At 45.4% G+C, this 15940-nt stretch overlaps 2 protein-coding genes across 2 annotated transcripts in view; one reads left to right on the top strand and one right to left on the bottom strand.

The window, feature by feature from the left end:
• The first annotated feature begins 434 nt into the window (after nt 1–434).
• On the top strand, nt 435–10175 carry LOC148684342 (uncharacterized). The gene is made up of 3 exons (XM_088654250.1): nt 435–498; nt 6791–6853; nt 7025–10175. Exons 1-3 carry the CDS (start codon nt 435–437, stop codon nt 8020–8022), a joined length of 1125 nt encoding a protein of 374 aa, XP_088510376.1. The 3' UTR covers nt 8023–10175.
• LOC118079413 (uncharacterized) overlaps nt 9737–15940 on the bottom strand; it is a 38971-nt gene continuing 32767 nt past the window's right edge. Inside the window, exon 8 of the mRNA XM_088654389.1 lies at nt 9737–15240. The gene's annotated coding sequence lies outside the window, so the exon portion shown is untranslated. The remainder of the gene's footprint in view (nt 15241–15940) is intronic.

Below are 15940 nucleotides of genomic sequence, written 5' to 3'. Positions count from 1 at the left end.
TTTTATGAATGAAAAGGTACAATTCATGAATGAAAGCCGGGCCCAAATATGATGCGGAGTGGAAAAGAGGCAGTTGGGCCATGTTTAGGCCCTGGCTGACCTCAGAGACCACTTCTCCAGTAGCCAGGAACTCCTTGATGGGTTACTGATGGGTCCCCAATCTGCAAACTAGGTGGGAGAGTATTTGTCATGGAAGGGAAAGTCTTTTGTTTATGAATGGGGAAGGTTTGTGTCAATGGACTCCGTGGCAAGAGGATTTGCCTCCCGGCTCTCCTCTCGGCAGTGCGCCCGGGCCAGCCGTGCACGTGCTCCCTCCTCATGGCCAGCCAACCCGCTTCCTGGAAACTTTGGGGAGGGGGCGTGTATGGCGCGCCCCCCTGTGGCTGGGGCGGGCGGGGGCGCGCGCAGGGGGGGGCGTGAAAAGTAAGAGGCGCATGCGTGGTCTCGGCGGGTCCGGAGCTGGATCCTCCTCGGACCAGGAGAGGAGCCGGTGGCCGGGTGAGCTGCTGCCTGCACTGTCCGCCGGGCTCCCTCGGGTTGCGGGGCAAGCGCCAGCCTTGGGGTGCTTCGGAGGAGACTTTCCCTGGGCAGGAGGGAGGGAGGGAGTCGGCTGTTCCGGAGCCCTGGCTGGGATGGAGCCGCGAGCTGGTATTCCTTTTCTTTCTCTCATATGCACTTTAACTCATTGTAATATTATATATGCATAAGGGAAAGAGGTTTCGACGGATTTTAGGTAATTTTGCAGGGTGCATCCGCGCACCCCTTTCCAAGTGTTTTGACGAGCTTTGATTGAAAGAGTTCTGGAGGAGAGGCGAGAAGCCATTTATTGCCTGCTGCTGCCACCTCCCCTCGGGCGGGAAGGGAGGGAGGGGGGCAAAAGGTGGTTGCTCGGGGACAGCCAGTAGGGGGGGAGGGGTGCTTCCGTGGCCATCGGGGGAAGGACGACGGGACCCCCATGTTAAGAAGACAGCCAGTCAAGAGCCGCTCCCTGCTGCCCATAAAACCTCTCCAGGTGTGTGCAATATACTGAGGTCCTCCTGGGCTCCTGCGAGGGCGAGCTGGGTGCTTTCAGCTTGCCGAAAGGTTGAATGCAACTGAGCTGGATTCCTAGAAAGGACAGGAAATAAAGGCGGGGGAGGCAGACCCTCCAGAGCAAAATCCTCTTCCTTCCAAGTCCCTTCAGTGGCTCCGCCCCACGCCCCCCCCCCTTGTGCAAGTGAAGCCTCGGTGGTGCCTTCTGGGATTTGGCGAGTCTCTCTTCTGGGGTGAGAGACTACTCGACAACCCAGCCATAGCTGCCAAGTTTTCGCTTTTCTCGCGAGGAAGCCTATTCAGCATAAGGGAAAATCCTTGTAAAAAAGGGATAACTTGGCAGCTATGAACCCAGCTCATCGGGGTCCAAGTCCCCCGCGGGTTCATGCAGTCAGTGGCAAGAGAGAAATGGCAAAAATGGCCTTGGAATGGAGGAAATTGGCAAAGGGGTTGAATTTTTATGATTTTATAAAGCTAGGTATCTTCCCTAAGCTGTCAAGTCGAAAGGATACATTCAGGCATAATATTTGTAACATTGTAACAAGTTTAAAGATGTGGGGGGGTGTCATTTCCGTAACACCCAACAGGGGGCCTGGGGTAGAATGGGGGGGTCCCAGAGCTGCAGGGCACATACAAAACTTTGCAGATGATCAAGGGATTCATTTTGATCTCTTGGAGGATTCCTGAGAGTCGGATGAGCAGAAAGAGGCCATGCCCTACAAATTGGGAACAGTGGGGAATTTTTGGGAAAATTCTATGCAGCAGATCCTGGGTAAGGAAGGCACCCTCAGCTCAGATGCACAGATCCAGCAGTTCTGTTAACAGGATGCCACCTCACCTTAACTCACCTTCTGAATGTTGCTTGTGTTATTTAGCAGTTTTATTTGTATATTGGTCGTGAATGGTAAAATAGGCTTCTAAAACAGTAGCTGGGATTCACATAAGCAGCCCCATCTGTTGCACAATGGGGCTCCACCCCACCCCGCTCCCATGTTGACTGTCTTGGGCCCAGTCTTATTCAACATCTTTATCAATGATGGGCTTGAGGGCATCCTGAGCAAGTTTGCAGATGGCACCAAATTGGGAGGGGTGGCTAATACCCCAGAGGACAGTATCACACTTCAAAATGACCTTAATAGATTAGAGAACTGGGCCAAAGCAAACAAGATGAATTTTAACAGGGAGAAATGTAAAGTACTACACTTGGGCAAAAAAAAAATGAAAGGCACAAATACAGGATGGGAGACACCTGGCTTGAGAGCAGTACATGTGAAAAGGATCTAGGAGTCTTGGTAGACCACAAACTTGACATGAGTCAAACAGTGTGATGCAGCAGCTAAAAAAGCCAATGCAATTCTGGACTACATCAATAGGAGTATAGATTATCTAGATCAAGGGAAGTAATAGTACCACTGTATTCTGCTCTGGTCAGACCTCACCTGGAGTACTGTGTCCAGTTCTGGGCACCACAGTTCAAGAAGGATACTGACAAGCTGGAACGTGTCCAGAGGAGGGCAACCAAAATGGTCAAAGGCCTGGAAATGATGCCTTATAAGGAACGGCTTAGGGAGCTGGGTATGTTTAGCCTGGAGAAGAGAAGGTTAAGGGGTGATATGATAGCCATGTTCAAATATATGAAAGGATGTCATATAGAAGAGGGTGAAAGGTTGTTTTATGCTGCTCCAGAGAAGTGGACACGGAGCAATGGATTCAAACTACAAGAAAGAAGATTCCACCTAAACATTAGGAAGAACTTCCTGACAGTAAGAGCTGTTCGTCAGTGGGATTTGCTGCCAAGGAGTGTGGTGGAGTCTCCTTCTTTGGAGATCTTTCAGCAGAGGCTTGACAGGCATATGTCAAGAATGCTTTGATGGTGTTCCCTGCTCTGCAGGGGGTTGGACTGGATGACCCTTGTGGTCTCTTCCAACTCTAGGATTCTATGATCTATAGTAGTATAAAGCTTTATTGGCATCATTTACAAACATTTAAAATTAATAATGCAGTGCGATCCCGTCACCAACTCATCAGTACAAACACTTGCCAAAGGGAGGGGAGGCCAGCAATCTATTTCACCTCTGTGGGTCTCCAACAGGGGCAGGATCCTGTAATGTACTTTGGCGGCAAAAGATCAAATAGAGGAACTAAGCCACAGGCATGGTACGCTCCTGGTCTCTCCCCTGTAATAGGAAGTGTATAACCTCTATCTCCAGTTTCCAATTTGGAATACATAGTTGGTCCAAGTATTGCTGACGGATATCATTGTACATTTTGCATTCAAGGACCATGTGAATTTCAACCAAGTGGGCGTCACATGGGCAGATCCTGTCTCCTGCCATCCCGGCGAACCTACCCCAGAGGTGGTTAGAGGGGTTAGCGTTGAACCTAGACAGCGCGAAAGCCCTTTCTTGCGGGTTGTAGAGGAATTGTAAATAATTGGGAGTAAATTCCTGCGCCCAAGAGAGATGAAAGTAAAGAGGGGAACATGTTTTCCTCGCAGCTAAGGTCAGTTCCTGTCACTCTATGTCCCATATCCTAGATTTTACATAGCTGCCAAGTCTCCCGTATTCCCCGGGAAACCCCCGTTTTTCCAGCTGTTCCCAGCCGAAAAAACTGATTTTTTTGTTTTCCCCGGTTTATTCTGGCGCAGCGGCCATTTTGGAACTGGGCGGAGCATGCTCAGAAGTGACTTTTGATGCTGCTCTGCCCAGTTCCAAAATGGCTGCAGCGCGACTTCTGGTGCGGCGGCCATTTTGGAACTGGGCACAGCAGCATCAAAAGTCACTTCTGAGCATGCTCCGCCCAGTTCCAAAATGGCGGCAGCTCTACTTCCGGTCTGATCCCTTATTTTTCAGGCAGGAACTTGGCAGGTATGGTTTTTAACATGGCTTTGGTGGTTGGAAAATCCACGGCTCCTAGGAGGTCCTCTGAGAGCCCCAGTTGTTGAATCTTTGTATAGAACAGTTGCAATCCTGGGGAGGGGAAGGAGTCTGACAAAACTTCACTCAGTAAGGAATCTTTATCCGCTGAGAAGCAAATGCTTAGCCAGCATAAAAGAAAACTCATCCAGGCAGCTGTCTCAAGCTTATGTTGGCACAAGGCTCAAGGCACAAGGCACAAGGCTCCATAGGGTACACAGCGTGGGACAGCAAAGATCTTATATAGGTAGAAAATCTGTCTGCACTTCCTCCACTGATTGGGTGAACCCTGACATCCAGATTGGAATTCCATAGAGCAGTTGAGCATTAAAGGCCTTGAGGGCAGAAGGGATGTGTTGGTTACCTCTTGTTGCAAAGAAGCGTGTTATGGCCTGCATAGACAGCTTGCTGGTGTTTACCACTGCTGCACAATGTGAAGACCCCCGAAGCCTGTGATGGAAAGTGATCCCCAGATAGTTGAATTTGGGAACCTGTTGGATGTGTTTCCCACCAAAAACCCAACTATAGATCTTACAAGAGTTCCTGAAAACCATTATTTTACTTTTGTCAAAGTTCATGCTCATTTTCATTCTGGACAAGTAAACAATGCAGGCTTCTTTTCTCTCTTTTTTCCAAATAATATTTATTCATTGTCAAACGCTACAAAATACAAACAAAAAACAAAAACACAAAAAAGAACAAAAACAAAAAGACCAAAAATAAAACATAAAAAAGAAAAACATATCATTTCTGACATTTTTACTTAACATTGTGGACTTCCTCAATTCCCCCCACATTGGGCCCATTTTTAAATCCAAATTAAGCAGTTTTTCATATTATAACTTGAATCATTTTAAACTTACAGGTAGGTAGCCGTGTTGGTCTGAGTCGAAGCAAAATAAAATAATTCCTTCAGTAGCACCTTAACTCCAACTAAGTTTATATTTTGGTATGAGCTTTCGTGTGCATGCACACGAAAGCTCATACCAAAATATAAACTTAGTTGGTCTTTAAGGTGCTACTGAAGGAATTTTTTCATTTTAAACTTTGTTTCATTATCTCTCAACATTTTCTATTCTAAAAAAAATCAACTATCCTTTAGGTATAATTCATTCATTAATCCAAATCCAAATCTATTTTCGCATCCATCTATCATATATTTCACCCCTTAGGCTGAAGTTTATTCCCAAAAACTTTTCCATAAATTCAAATATTACTTCTTATGTCCTAATAACATTTAAACACTTAAATCTAATTCAGCCCCCCCTCCCCTGGCCTCAGGGTCTCCCAGATGAGTCAGCCAGTTCCATAAGTCGTTCCAGTTTCAGACCATCTTAATCAGTCAAAAAATATCATCCATTATTACTTTTCACCCCACTCCCACTCTATCACAGCCTATCCCACCACTCTTCATTCTTCATCCCCTGCTGCCTCCCCAATTCTCTAGCTGTTACACAACACCATCCTACTATGTTTCCACTTTTCAGCCCTATCTCAATTTTTAATCCCCATAGACTCAGACCCCAGTATGGATCCCGCCCCCCCCCTCAGTGGGAGGGCATTATTCCACACTGGTTCTTCTTTGAGGGATATTTGAATCAAGCATGAATATTGTTTCCCCCTCTCACAGGGGGCACAATGTTCCATGTATTTTCCTCTTCTTTAAATTGAATTGCATTGTCCAGGACTGATGGTTGTTCGTCTTTCTTCTCTGTTCAAATTAGTCTTTTTTCAATTTCCACATATTTCTGATTTATTATTCCAATCTGTATTGAATTCTGATGCACTTCGCTTTTTAAATCCAAAAGTAATCTCAGGAGTTCATTTTCAAAGTCTACGAAGTCAGATGGTATTATGTCTACTGACATCTTGTTCATCTCCAGTTTCATGGGAACAGCACAGATTACAAAGCAGGAAGTGGCGCAGTTCATATTTCCAAACTTCAAAAGCAAAAGTTATGTCTGAACTGGTTGCAAACTGACATTTTTAATTCTTCTTCATAACTTAAAGCGCTTATGTCCATTTATGAAAAGAGCAATGTCAAAACTTCCCCCCCGCCAAATATTTTGCACTCTCTTCAATATTGACAGTGCCAGACCTCAAAGAGGTAAACAAATTCCTTCCTATTGTGATGTCATAATGGCAGCTCACTGATCCCTCCAGGGACCTGACTCCGGCTTCCAGGGGGGCTTCCCCCAGTCCAAAATAAAACTTTCTACAGGGATTTTGCCTAATTCAACCCTTCTCCCCTTTACCCTGTCTTAGGGGGAAAGTTTTAAGTCCAATTTTTGGAAATTAAAAGATTCCTGTCAGCCTTTCCGGCTTCGGGCAAATTAACTGCGTCTCCGTTCTCTCAATGGGGGAGATCGACTTCATTTTTAAAAAATCTCTTCCCATGGCCAATTCTTTCCCTTTAATTTTTTTTAAAGCTCTTTTTCTTTACTCACGTGTCCATTCTATTCAAATCCTTTAATTTGGAAAAATCCACCGCTCCACAGGCTGCCGGCATGGAGCTCCACACTACGAGGGTAGCAGTTCCACTCAAGCACCATGTCTCCACTCCACTCGCTCTTGGCTCCCTTAATAGGGCTTACCGGGGAGCAGAGGAGACAGAAAAAGGTGCAGCTGAGTCCCCACGTCCCCAGAACGCTCGATCTGGAGCTCTTTTGGGGGTCCGCAACGCTCTCGCGGCTCCCCCCTCCCTCACAGCGCCAGGGAATCTCTGAGCTCGAGATTCCCTCACCAATCAGCAATGGCGGTAGAACGGAAGTCTGCTTTAAGCCAATTCTTGTCTGTGAGAGCAGAATCATGTCATCTGACTTTTGACTTTGTTCATTTCACAGATGAGGAGTGGACTCAGCATAAGGAAGTCATGGAGGAGAATAATAGGATCATGGACTCTCCTAGTAAGTCTCCCTGTTGGATCATAATATCTGCTTTGAAATGAACCCTGCAAGAAGATATCACATCTAGTGCCCCTCAGTTTTTCATCTCACAAAATCATTCATTAGCATTGTTCAATAATTGGGGGCTCCATTTCTTCCTGAGAGTATAATCTGTTTCTCCCTTCATTGTAGGTGGTGATGAATTGGACGTTAAGAAAAAGGGAAACCACGGCCAAGTCCACAAAGTGGAGAAAGGATATAAGTGTTCAGAGTATGGCAATAACTTCATTCAGAGCTCCCATTCCAATCCAACAAATTCCATTGGGAAGAAACCCTATCAGTGCTTGGAATGTGGAAAGAGCTTCAGTAAGAAGGGCACACTCATAGTGCATCAAAGAATTCATACAGGGGAGAAACCATATCAGTGCTTGGAATGTGGAAAGAGCTTCAGTCACAGGCCTGGTCTCACTTCCCATCAAAGAATTCATACAGGGGAGAAACCATATCAGTGCTTGGAATGTGGAAAGAGCTTCAGTCATAGGGCCAATCTTTCTTCCCATCATAAAATTCATACAGGGGAGAAATCGTATCAGTGCTTGGAATGTAGAAGAAGCTTCCGTAAGAACTGCCATCTCACTGCCCATCAAAGAATTCATGCAGGGGAGAAACCATATCAGTGCTTGGAATGTGGAAGGAGCTTCAGTCACAAGTGCAATCTTTCTTCCCATCATAAAATTCATAAAGGGGAGAAACCATATCATTGCTTGGTATGTGGAAAGAGCTTCAGTCTCAGAAAGAGTCTCACTTCCCATCAAAGAATTCATACAGGGGAGAAACCATATCAGTGCATTGAATGTGGAAAGAGCTTCCGTGAGAAGCGCGCACTCAAAGACCATCAAAGAATTCATACAGGGGAGAAACCATATCAGTGCTTGGAATGTGGAAAGAGCTTCAGTCACAGGCATAGTCTCACTTCCCATCGAAGAATTCATACAGGGGAGAAACCATATCAGTGCTTGGAATGTGGAAAGAGCTTCCGTCTCAGAAAGGCTCTCATTTCCCATCAAAGAATTCATACAGGGGAGAAACCATATCAGTGCTTTGAATGTGGAAAGAGCTTCAGTCAGAGCGCCAATCTCACTTCCCATCACAGAATTCATACAAGGGGGAGTGACCATTTAAATGCTTGAAATGTAGGAATAACTTTATGGAAGCACAAAGTTTCATTGAAATGGAAACAGTGGAAAGAGGTTCAGTCACAACACCAGTCACAACACCCATATCACTTCCCATCACATGAGCCACAGTGGGGCATAACCTTAGAAATAGGTGTCTACAAATTTAATTTTAGGAGATTTTGATTTGTATGCAGGCATGGATTGCGATGGTGTTTATGTCCTTCAGAAACACAGCAAATAAGTCAATGTTGTCTCTACAACCGTGGAGTGAAAAAGCCTTGCTGAAATTGAGATGCACTATGTCCACAGCATTCCCCTGAACCACCAATGTTGTAACTTTATCACGGCAACTTTTTCTAAATGCTCACTGGCTGACTGTTTATCTGTTCCAGGACCATTCCTGGTACCAATGTCAAGTTCACTAGTTTTTTTTCAGTTAACCTGTACTAGGTCTTCCCCCCCCTTTTTTTTTTGAAGATGGGAACAACATATTCCTCCAGTTTGTAGGGACCTCACCTGTTCTCCATGAATTCTCAAAGATCATAGACAATGGCTCTGCAATTACGTCTGCAAGCCTGGTGTTCCCTTACTACCTCTTTTCCTATCTTGGGCTTCAGCTCCCTCTTTACACCATTGATTCTGTTATTACCAGGTTGGGTATCACTTTCCTTTTGGGTAAAGACAGAGGCAAAGAAGCTGTTGAGCAGTTCCACCTTTTCTCTGTCACCCAATAGCATTTCTCTGTCTTCCCCATGCCAGAGACCTACCACTTGCTTGTTCTTCCTTTTGCTTCAAACAAAGCCGGAGAAACCCTTAAAAAAATTATTTTTAACTTTTCCTGCAAGCCCGAGTTCATTCTGAGCTTTAGCCCACCTGCAACTGTATACTCCTTTGTGATTTTCCCTTTCTTTCCTTTCTCAGAAATGCCCTTCTGGAATCTCAGCTTATCTGTAAACTCCTTATGCAGCCAGACTGGGACCTTCAGAGGCTTCTCACTTTTCTTATTGGAATTGTCTGCATTTGGGCCTTCAATATTTCACCTTTTAGAAATTCCCATCCATTTTGGACTCCCTTCTCTTTTGAGTATTTTTTACCATTTGATCCCACCCCATGGTTCCTTAAGCTTTATAGGAACCTCCAATTCTCTATTCATTTATTAACACCTGCATATCTGTCAGGGAGTGCTCACAGGGTCCGCGGGAGGAGGGAGACAGGGATCGGGTTACAGGGAGCCTCGGCCATTGCTCTCCAGCACCACCTCCTCCAGTCGGGAAAGCAGCCAAACCTCCAGCGGGGAGGTGGTCAGCACCACGGAGAGGGGGCTCCAGGATGTTAGGTTGGAGCCCTTGTCCCACCTCAGCCAAGAGGGCTCAGAGAGGCAGATGCTACTTCCGTCGCCCCAATTGCACAGGGGTCTGAAACGCAAAGAGGGGAGGCGGAGATTGGGGTGTCCAAGTTCTTATGCTGGGGTAGAAACCGGAAGGGGGTATTCCCGGATTCTGCTAGTGACTAGAGCAGTCATCAATCTGTTGATAACGCAACAGGTTATGGGAGTTTGGATGTGGCAAATATCCAACAGTTCCTTGGTCAAGGTGACCTCCCTAACAAGGCCATGGTTATGTCACCAAGAGGTGGTACAAACAGATACGGTAATTTACAAGGCACAGGTCATATCAATACATTCCAGGTGCTAAGAAATTTCCAGTGTAAAGAAAATACAAGTTGATTACATTCAGAACACCCCTTTCCAAAGGTTGAGCAAAATTTATTCGCTGATAATTTCACATTTACAAAGATGCATACAATTACTTGTTTCCTTTTAGACCTGGAAGGGGAAAAAGTTTAAATAGATCAATAAATAAAATTTTATTAAGATGGTCCCATAATACAGTAAAATTATAACTACAGAAGATACAAGATTATAACTACAGAAGAAAAACAAGAGAAACACACACAAAAAGGGACATTAAAGATAAAGAAAGGAAAAAGAGAAAGAAGAATACAATGAAAAACAGAAAGAATCCTTAGTCAAAGACAGAAAAGAATTTCAAAATTTCCACCTGCCAGTTACATTGAAAATTATGATTATTTTAAACATTTGGTCCATAGGAACATCCATCTCTTTCCTTTGTAATGAAGACCAGAATAAAGAGCACAAAACTGTACTAAGCAGTACAGACAAATCGTCTTCATGATCTTTTGGGGAAAATGTCTTAAAGCTATAACAGTCGCTGCTGTGCCTTCAATTTTCCAAAGGAGCACAGACCTGGGTGAGGGTGAAGATACCTGGAATCCCGTGCATGACTCAGTGGATGTTGGGGTGGTTGGTAACAGTATGAAGCATAGAAGAAGTCAATACAAAATGCTAATGCAGTAATAAGAAGAGCTTAACACAAGGATGTAGGGAAATGTTATGTCTTCTCACAGGGGCCAACCAGATCCCCTAAAGGGAATAAGTGAATAATAATAATAATAATAATAATAATAATAATAATAATAATAATTTATACCCCGCCCATCTGGCTGGGTTTCCTGGGCAAGACAGTTCCATGGTTTAATTCTGTGCTGTGTGAAGGGGAACTTTCCTGGTGCCAAACAGACAGTGGCAATGATGCTTCTGAATACCATTTGCTGGAAACCACAGGAGGGAAGGGTGTGCTTGTGTTCTGCTTGCGGGTTTCCCGTTATGGAGATTGGTTGGACGCTGTGAGGACGTGATGCTGATCATGGGCCATTGGCCTGATCCAGCAGGCTCCCCTTAGGTTCTTATGTTATGTTCTCATTTCTGGCAAGTGACTGCCAGTTCAGACTCTTGTGAGGAACAGTTGAAGGAGCTGAGGAGGTTTGGCCTGGAGAAGAGAAAGCTGAGAGGTGATATGAAACTCGCCTTAAAGGGTTGTTGCATGGAAGATGGAGCAAGCTTGTTTTCTGCTTCTCCGGATGGTAGGTCCGCCTGCACCTCCAGTGAAGAGCATCATGGGACAGTTCAGGGGTAGACCTCTCTTTGCCCAAGACCCTGGAGAGCTGCTTCCTGCCATAGTGGACGCCATTGGGCTGCATGGTCCAGCATTCTGATTCAGTCTTCATAACTTCATGGGCAGTAGGGGGTTAATGGCCAGACAGATAGATAACCTGCCTAGCCTTTTCTCTTCCATTCCCTTCTCAGCCCAAGAGCCACATTCCCTCCTGAGGAACCTTCCAGGGGCCACATGGAAGTGATGGGCAGGACCAGAGATCAAAGTAGGTGGAGCAATGAAGGTAAATTTTAGCTTTGCACAATAGGCAAGGTCTGAAAGAGCCAGGATCAGACACATTTCTTTCCTAAAAATTTCATTAGATTTTCATAACTTTTAACAAATTAACTTCAGACTTTAAACTTATTACAGTATATAACTTGTATAAAGTGATGAATGTGTGGCATTGCTAAAGTGGAAGGCGATAGGGGAAAAGCAATGAGGAGTCACTGGCCTTTTAACTGCCCAGGTGTGGCATTCAGGGGGTGGGACCTCAAGTCAGCAAATAGCGAGCCAGATCTGTTGGTAGCTCCAGGCCACTGCTGAGACAACTTGTATGTTCTGCTTCCGTGCCAAGGTCGCTAGCTGTGGTCTTGACCATTCCTTGGTCCTTCTCCATGTTGCTAATCCCCTTCCTGAGAACTGAGGATCTGGGTGCTATGGAAGTCCTCTAGCTGGAGCAGTGGACAGTTTCCCATGGATAGAACACGCATGTGCCACTCCAAGGCTTTTCATTCTTCTTGCCGTGCCTTTGGCACAGGCAAAGTTCATAAATGTATTTAGTTTGTATGGGCTGTTATTGTACTGGGTAGCGCGGCTCCACCTACTGGCCATAAAGAATATTGCAAGAACGGCAGTTGCTGACAGTTGGGACAGTTGGCCTGAGGGGTTAGAGAGGAGGAGTTCAGTGGGTGTGAGGGTACCAGAGGGAGTGCTGTTACATGTTCTCCACCTGCAAGATTGTATCGTTGTTTTACCATTTAATACTTGTCTTCACACTTATTATTTGTCTTATTCAATTTGTTTTACCTCGTTCTTGACTGTTAATAAAGTATAGGATTAAAAGTAAAAAAAAAATCTCTTTCTTCCGTCGAAGACAAGAAGGTTTAGCTGTATGTCGAACTACCTAGGCCTAGGTCACCAGGCACGGTAGTGAGGACAGCACAGTAAAACAACGGCTTTCCAGCAAGTGGAAAGAGATAAGACTACGCAGACCTGCTATTCTGTCAACGCACACGCCTGCATACGACAATAGCAAGCTCTAAACAGTCAGACATCTCCTTAACAACATGTCTCAGAGTCGGGCGTCTTTGGGAAAGGCAAGGTCCCAAGTCTCTGGTACTTCTAAATCTTCCATTGTGAGTAATGCACTTGCCATTGCTCGCGCCAAGGCTGAAGCGGCTAAAACATGAGCAGCCTTCGCAGAGCAAGAAATAAAGATGAAACAGGAAAAGGCTAGGTTGGAAGCAAAACTCATTTTAGAAAAAGAAACAGCAGCCGCCATAACTGAGGCAGACGCCTTAGAAGCGACTTTAATTCCTGTCAGGGAACGCAACAGTGTAATCAGCCCGGATCCGGGACTACAAGATCCCCTGCAACGGACTTCAGAGTACGTTTATCAGCATGCCAAATCAAGTGACTATGTACCTCTGCAACAACCTAGAGAAGAGGACATCAAAACGACAACCCAAGACTTTTATACGGTGCCGCTGCAAAACAGAGACAAGCCTATTGGTATGAGCAACCCGGCAAACTCAACCTTCGAACCGGAGCGGTACAACAGAGATCACATGAAATCAGAACCATCAGAAAGGTACGATTATCCCATACCTTTACATCGTAGTGACCCTCACCACACTGATCCAACCACAATAGACTTTGCCAAGTTCCTTGCTAAACGTGAACTAGTCACAAAGGGACTTGAAAAGTTTAACGACCAACCTGAAAGTTACAGAGCCTGGCGCGCTTCCTTTCAAAATGCTATCGAAGGCCTAGATCTATCGTGCTGGGAAGAGATGGACCTCTTAGTCAAGTGGCTTGGTAAAGAGTCTGCCGAACACGCCAAAAGAATTAGAACAATAAACATTAATTACCCAGGCATCGGCCTTAAAATGATTTGGAATAGACTTGAGGAGTGTTACGGTTCAATAGAAGCTATAGAGAACGCACTATTTAAAAGACTCGATAGTTTTCCTAAGATACCTGCCAAAGCTTACCAGAAACTCAGAGAATTGAGTGATTTACTAAAGGAACTTCAAGTAGCTAAATCTGAAGGAGACTTACCTGGACTTAAGTTTCTAGACACAGCTAGAGGTGTCAACCTCATTGTACAAAAGTTACCTTACAATCTACAAGAACAATGGATTGCACATGGTTCTAAATTTAAGAGAAAACACAACGTTCCGTATCCTCCCTTTTCTGTTTTCGTGGATTTTGTGAACCAGCAAGCTAAGATGAAGAATGATCCCAGTTTTGATTTCTCACTGTCATGTGTTATTTCCCACGGACCGAACAAGCCCCCAATATCAGTACACAAAATTAATGTAGACTCTCCAGATTCTCCTTTCAGGTCTGCTAACTCTTCTCTCACGGAGGCAAGAATTAAGGATCCTGGTAAACAGTGTCCTCTACACCGCAAGCCTCATCCTCTGCAGAATTGTAGAACCTTCAGAGAGAAGCCTTTAGAAGAACGCAAGGCCTTCCTGAAGCAGAACAACCTTTGCTACAAGTGCTGCTCAGCCTTTCACTTCGCTAAGGATTGTAAGGTCAGTCTGCGATGCCGAGAATGTGATAGTTCAGATCACAATACGGCTCTACACCCTGGGTCTGCCCCATGGTCCTTACAACACACAGCTTCACTGAGCATGGCGGGGAGCAAAAACACACTACTACAACTACGCCAGAGATTACCTCAAAATGCACTGAGGTCTGTAAAGGAACCATAACTGGCAAGTCCTGCTCCAAAATCTGTTTAGTTAGAATCTACCCTGTAGGTAACAGGAATAAAGCCATCAAACTATATGCCATTCTAGACGACCAGAGTAATAAGTCTCTAGCCAGCCCAACCTTCTTTGATATGTTTGATATCAAAGGCCCTAGCTTTCCATACTCCTTGAAAACGTGTTCAGGTAACGTTGAGACAGCGGGGAGAAGAGCATCCGGCTACAAAATAGTGTCCTTAGATGGCCAAACTTCTTTAACTCTACCAACCCTCATTGAATGCAACCAGATTCCCGATCAAAGATCTGAGATTCCGACCCCAGATACAGCACGTCACCACCCACATTTAAAACGCATAGCGAATCTAATACCTCAACTAGACCCGCAGGCTCGGATTATCTTACTCCTGGGGAGAGATATATTACAAGTCCATAAAGCAAGAGCCCAGATTAATGGTCCTCACAATGCCCCTTACGCCCAGAAGCTGGATTTAGGATGGGTCATTATAGGAGACGTCTGCCTTGGAAGCATGCAGAAACCAAACTCTGTCAACAGCATGCTCACAAATACACTAGAGAATGGACGCCCTTCTCTTTTCCAACCATGTCACAACCACTTCCTTATAAAGGAATTACCTCAAAAAAATCATTCAATTTGCCCTGTCGTCAACCTCCCTAACGAGGACGTCGCTTGTGACAGCGACACAGATTATTTAGGGTATATCTACAACGAGAGTAGACGCTTTTATGTCTATGTTAACAACAGAATTCTACGGATTAGGAAATCCACTTGTCCAACTCAATGGCATTACGTACCTACTGAACACAATCCTGCAGATCACACTACAAGGGCTGTAGCAGCTAGTCATCTCAAAAACACTACATGGTTGACAGGACCTGCTTTCTTGTACAAGGCAGAGTTGACTGCCCCTCAGAATGACATATTTGAACTAGTGGACTCAGACTTGATTCTGAAGTCCGTCCTGAAGTTTCTACACTTCAGACAATGACTACAGTCAGTCATCTCGAGTCTCACAGGTTCAGTAGATTCTCGACCTGGAAGTCACTCATTAGAGCCATTGTTAGCCTAACCCACATAGCTCATTCATTTAAACATGTCACACCTCCAGTAGAGAGTAATTGTAAAGGCTGGCATCTGTGTCCCAACATCCGCACACCATCAGAGCATCAACATGCGCAAAATGTGATCATTTGCATTGTGCAACATGGAGTCTATGCCAGAGAGATCAACTGTATCTTGAACAAAAAGGTTATCCCTAATGTGAGGGACAAGGGATACAGGGAAGTCCCTCCCATCTTAAGTTCCAGCCCATCCCCAAGTGCTGGAGAGAGTAAGGAGAGCTCTGCCTCCAGCGGAGAGTCAAGAAGTGGTGTCCGAGGCTCAGGCAAGGTTGTGGAGCCCAGGCCGCAGGTGGGACAGGAAGTTGGACGCACGGGGGGGAGGCCAATCCCCCCAACTCCCGAATTGCGACGCAAACGTAGGGGGAAGAGGTTGGGTCTGCCAAAGTTGTGGTGCTGGAAGAAAACGCGCCAATCGCCATTCGGGAGTTCTGACACCTCACCTTAAGGATGCATTTTTACTGCTCTGAACACTGTAAATAATCAGCACTTAATAAAAGCCTTAAAAGACCATGCTGGAGTCGTTACTCTAGAGTAGCCATACCAGGCCCTCTGACAGCAACTCCCGAATCATTTTTTGGCTACTTTGGAGTGCAGCGATGAGCGCTCAAGAGGCTGAGCATTGGAGGCTGGAGGCCGAAGCAGCGAAGCAGGAGCTGCAGAACCTCACAGCACACGCACAGCAGCAATTGCATGCCGCTCAGGAGGAAGCGCGAGGGGCGCAGGAGGAGCTGAACAAGCTGGTGGACCAGGTGAGGACAAAAGAGGAGACTGAGAAACAGCTAAGGGTGATGGTATTGGACCTGCAGAAAAAGTTGGAAGAGGAGAAAGCCGCTA

The sequence above is a fragment of the Zootoca vivipara genome, chromosome 11 (assembly GCF_965207765.1).
Source record: "Zootoca vivipara chromosome 11, rZooViv2.hap1.1, whole genome shotgun sequence".
In the NCBI taxonomy this organism is placed as follows: Eukaryota; Metazoa; Chordata; class Lepidosauria; order Squamata; family Lacertidae; genus Zootoca; species Zootoca vivipara.
Note: the sequence above shows the minus strand (reverse complement) of the source record. Positions and strands in the feature narration are given on the sequence as shown.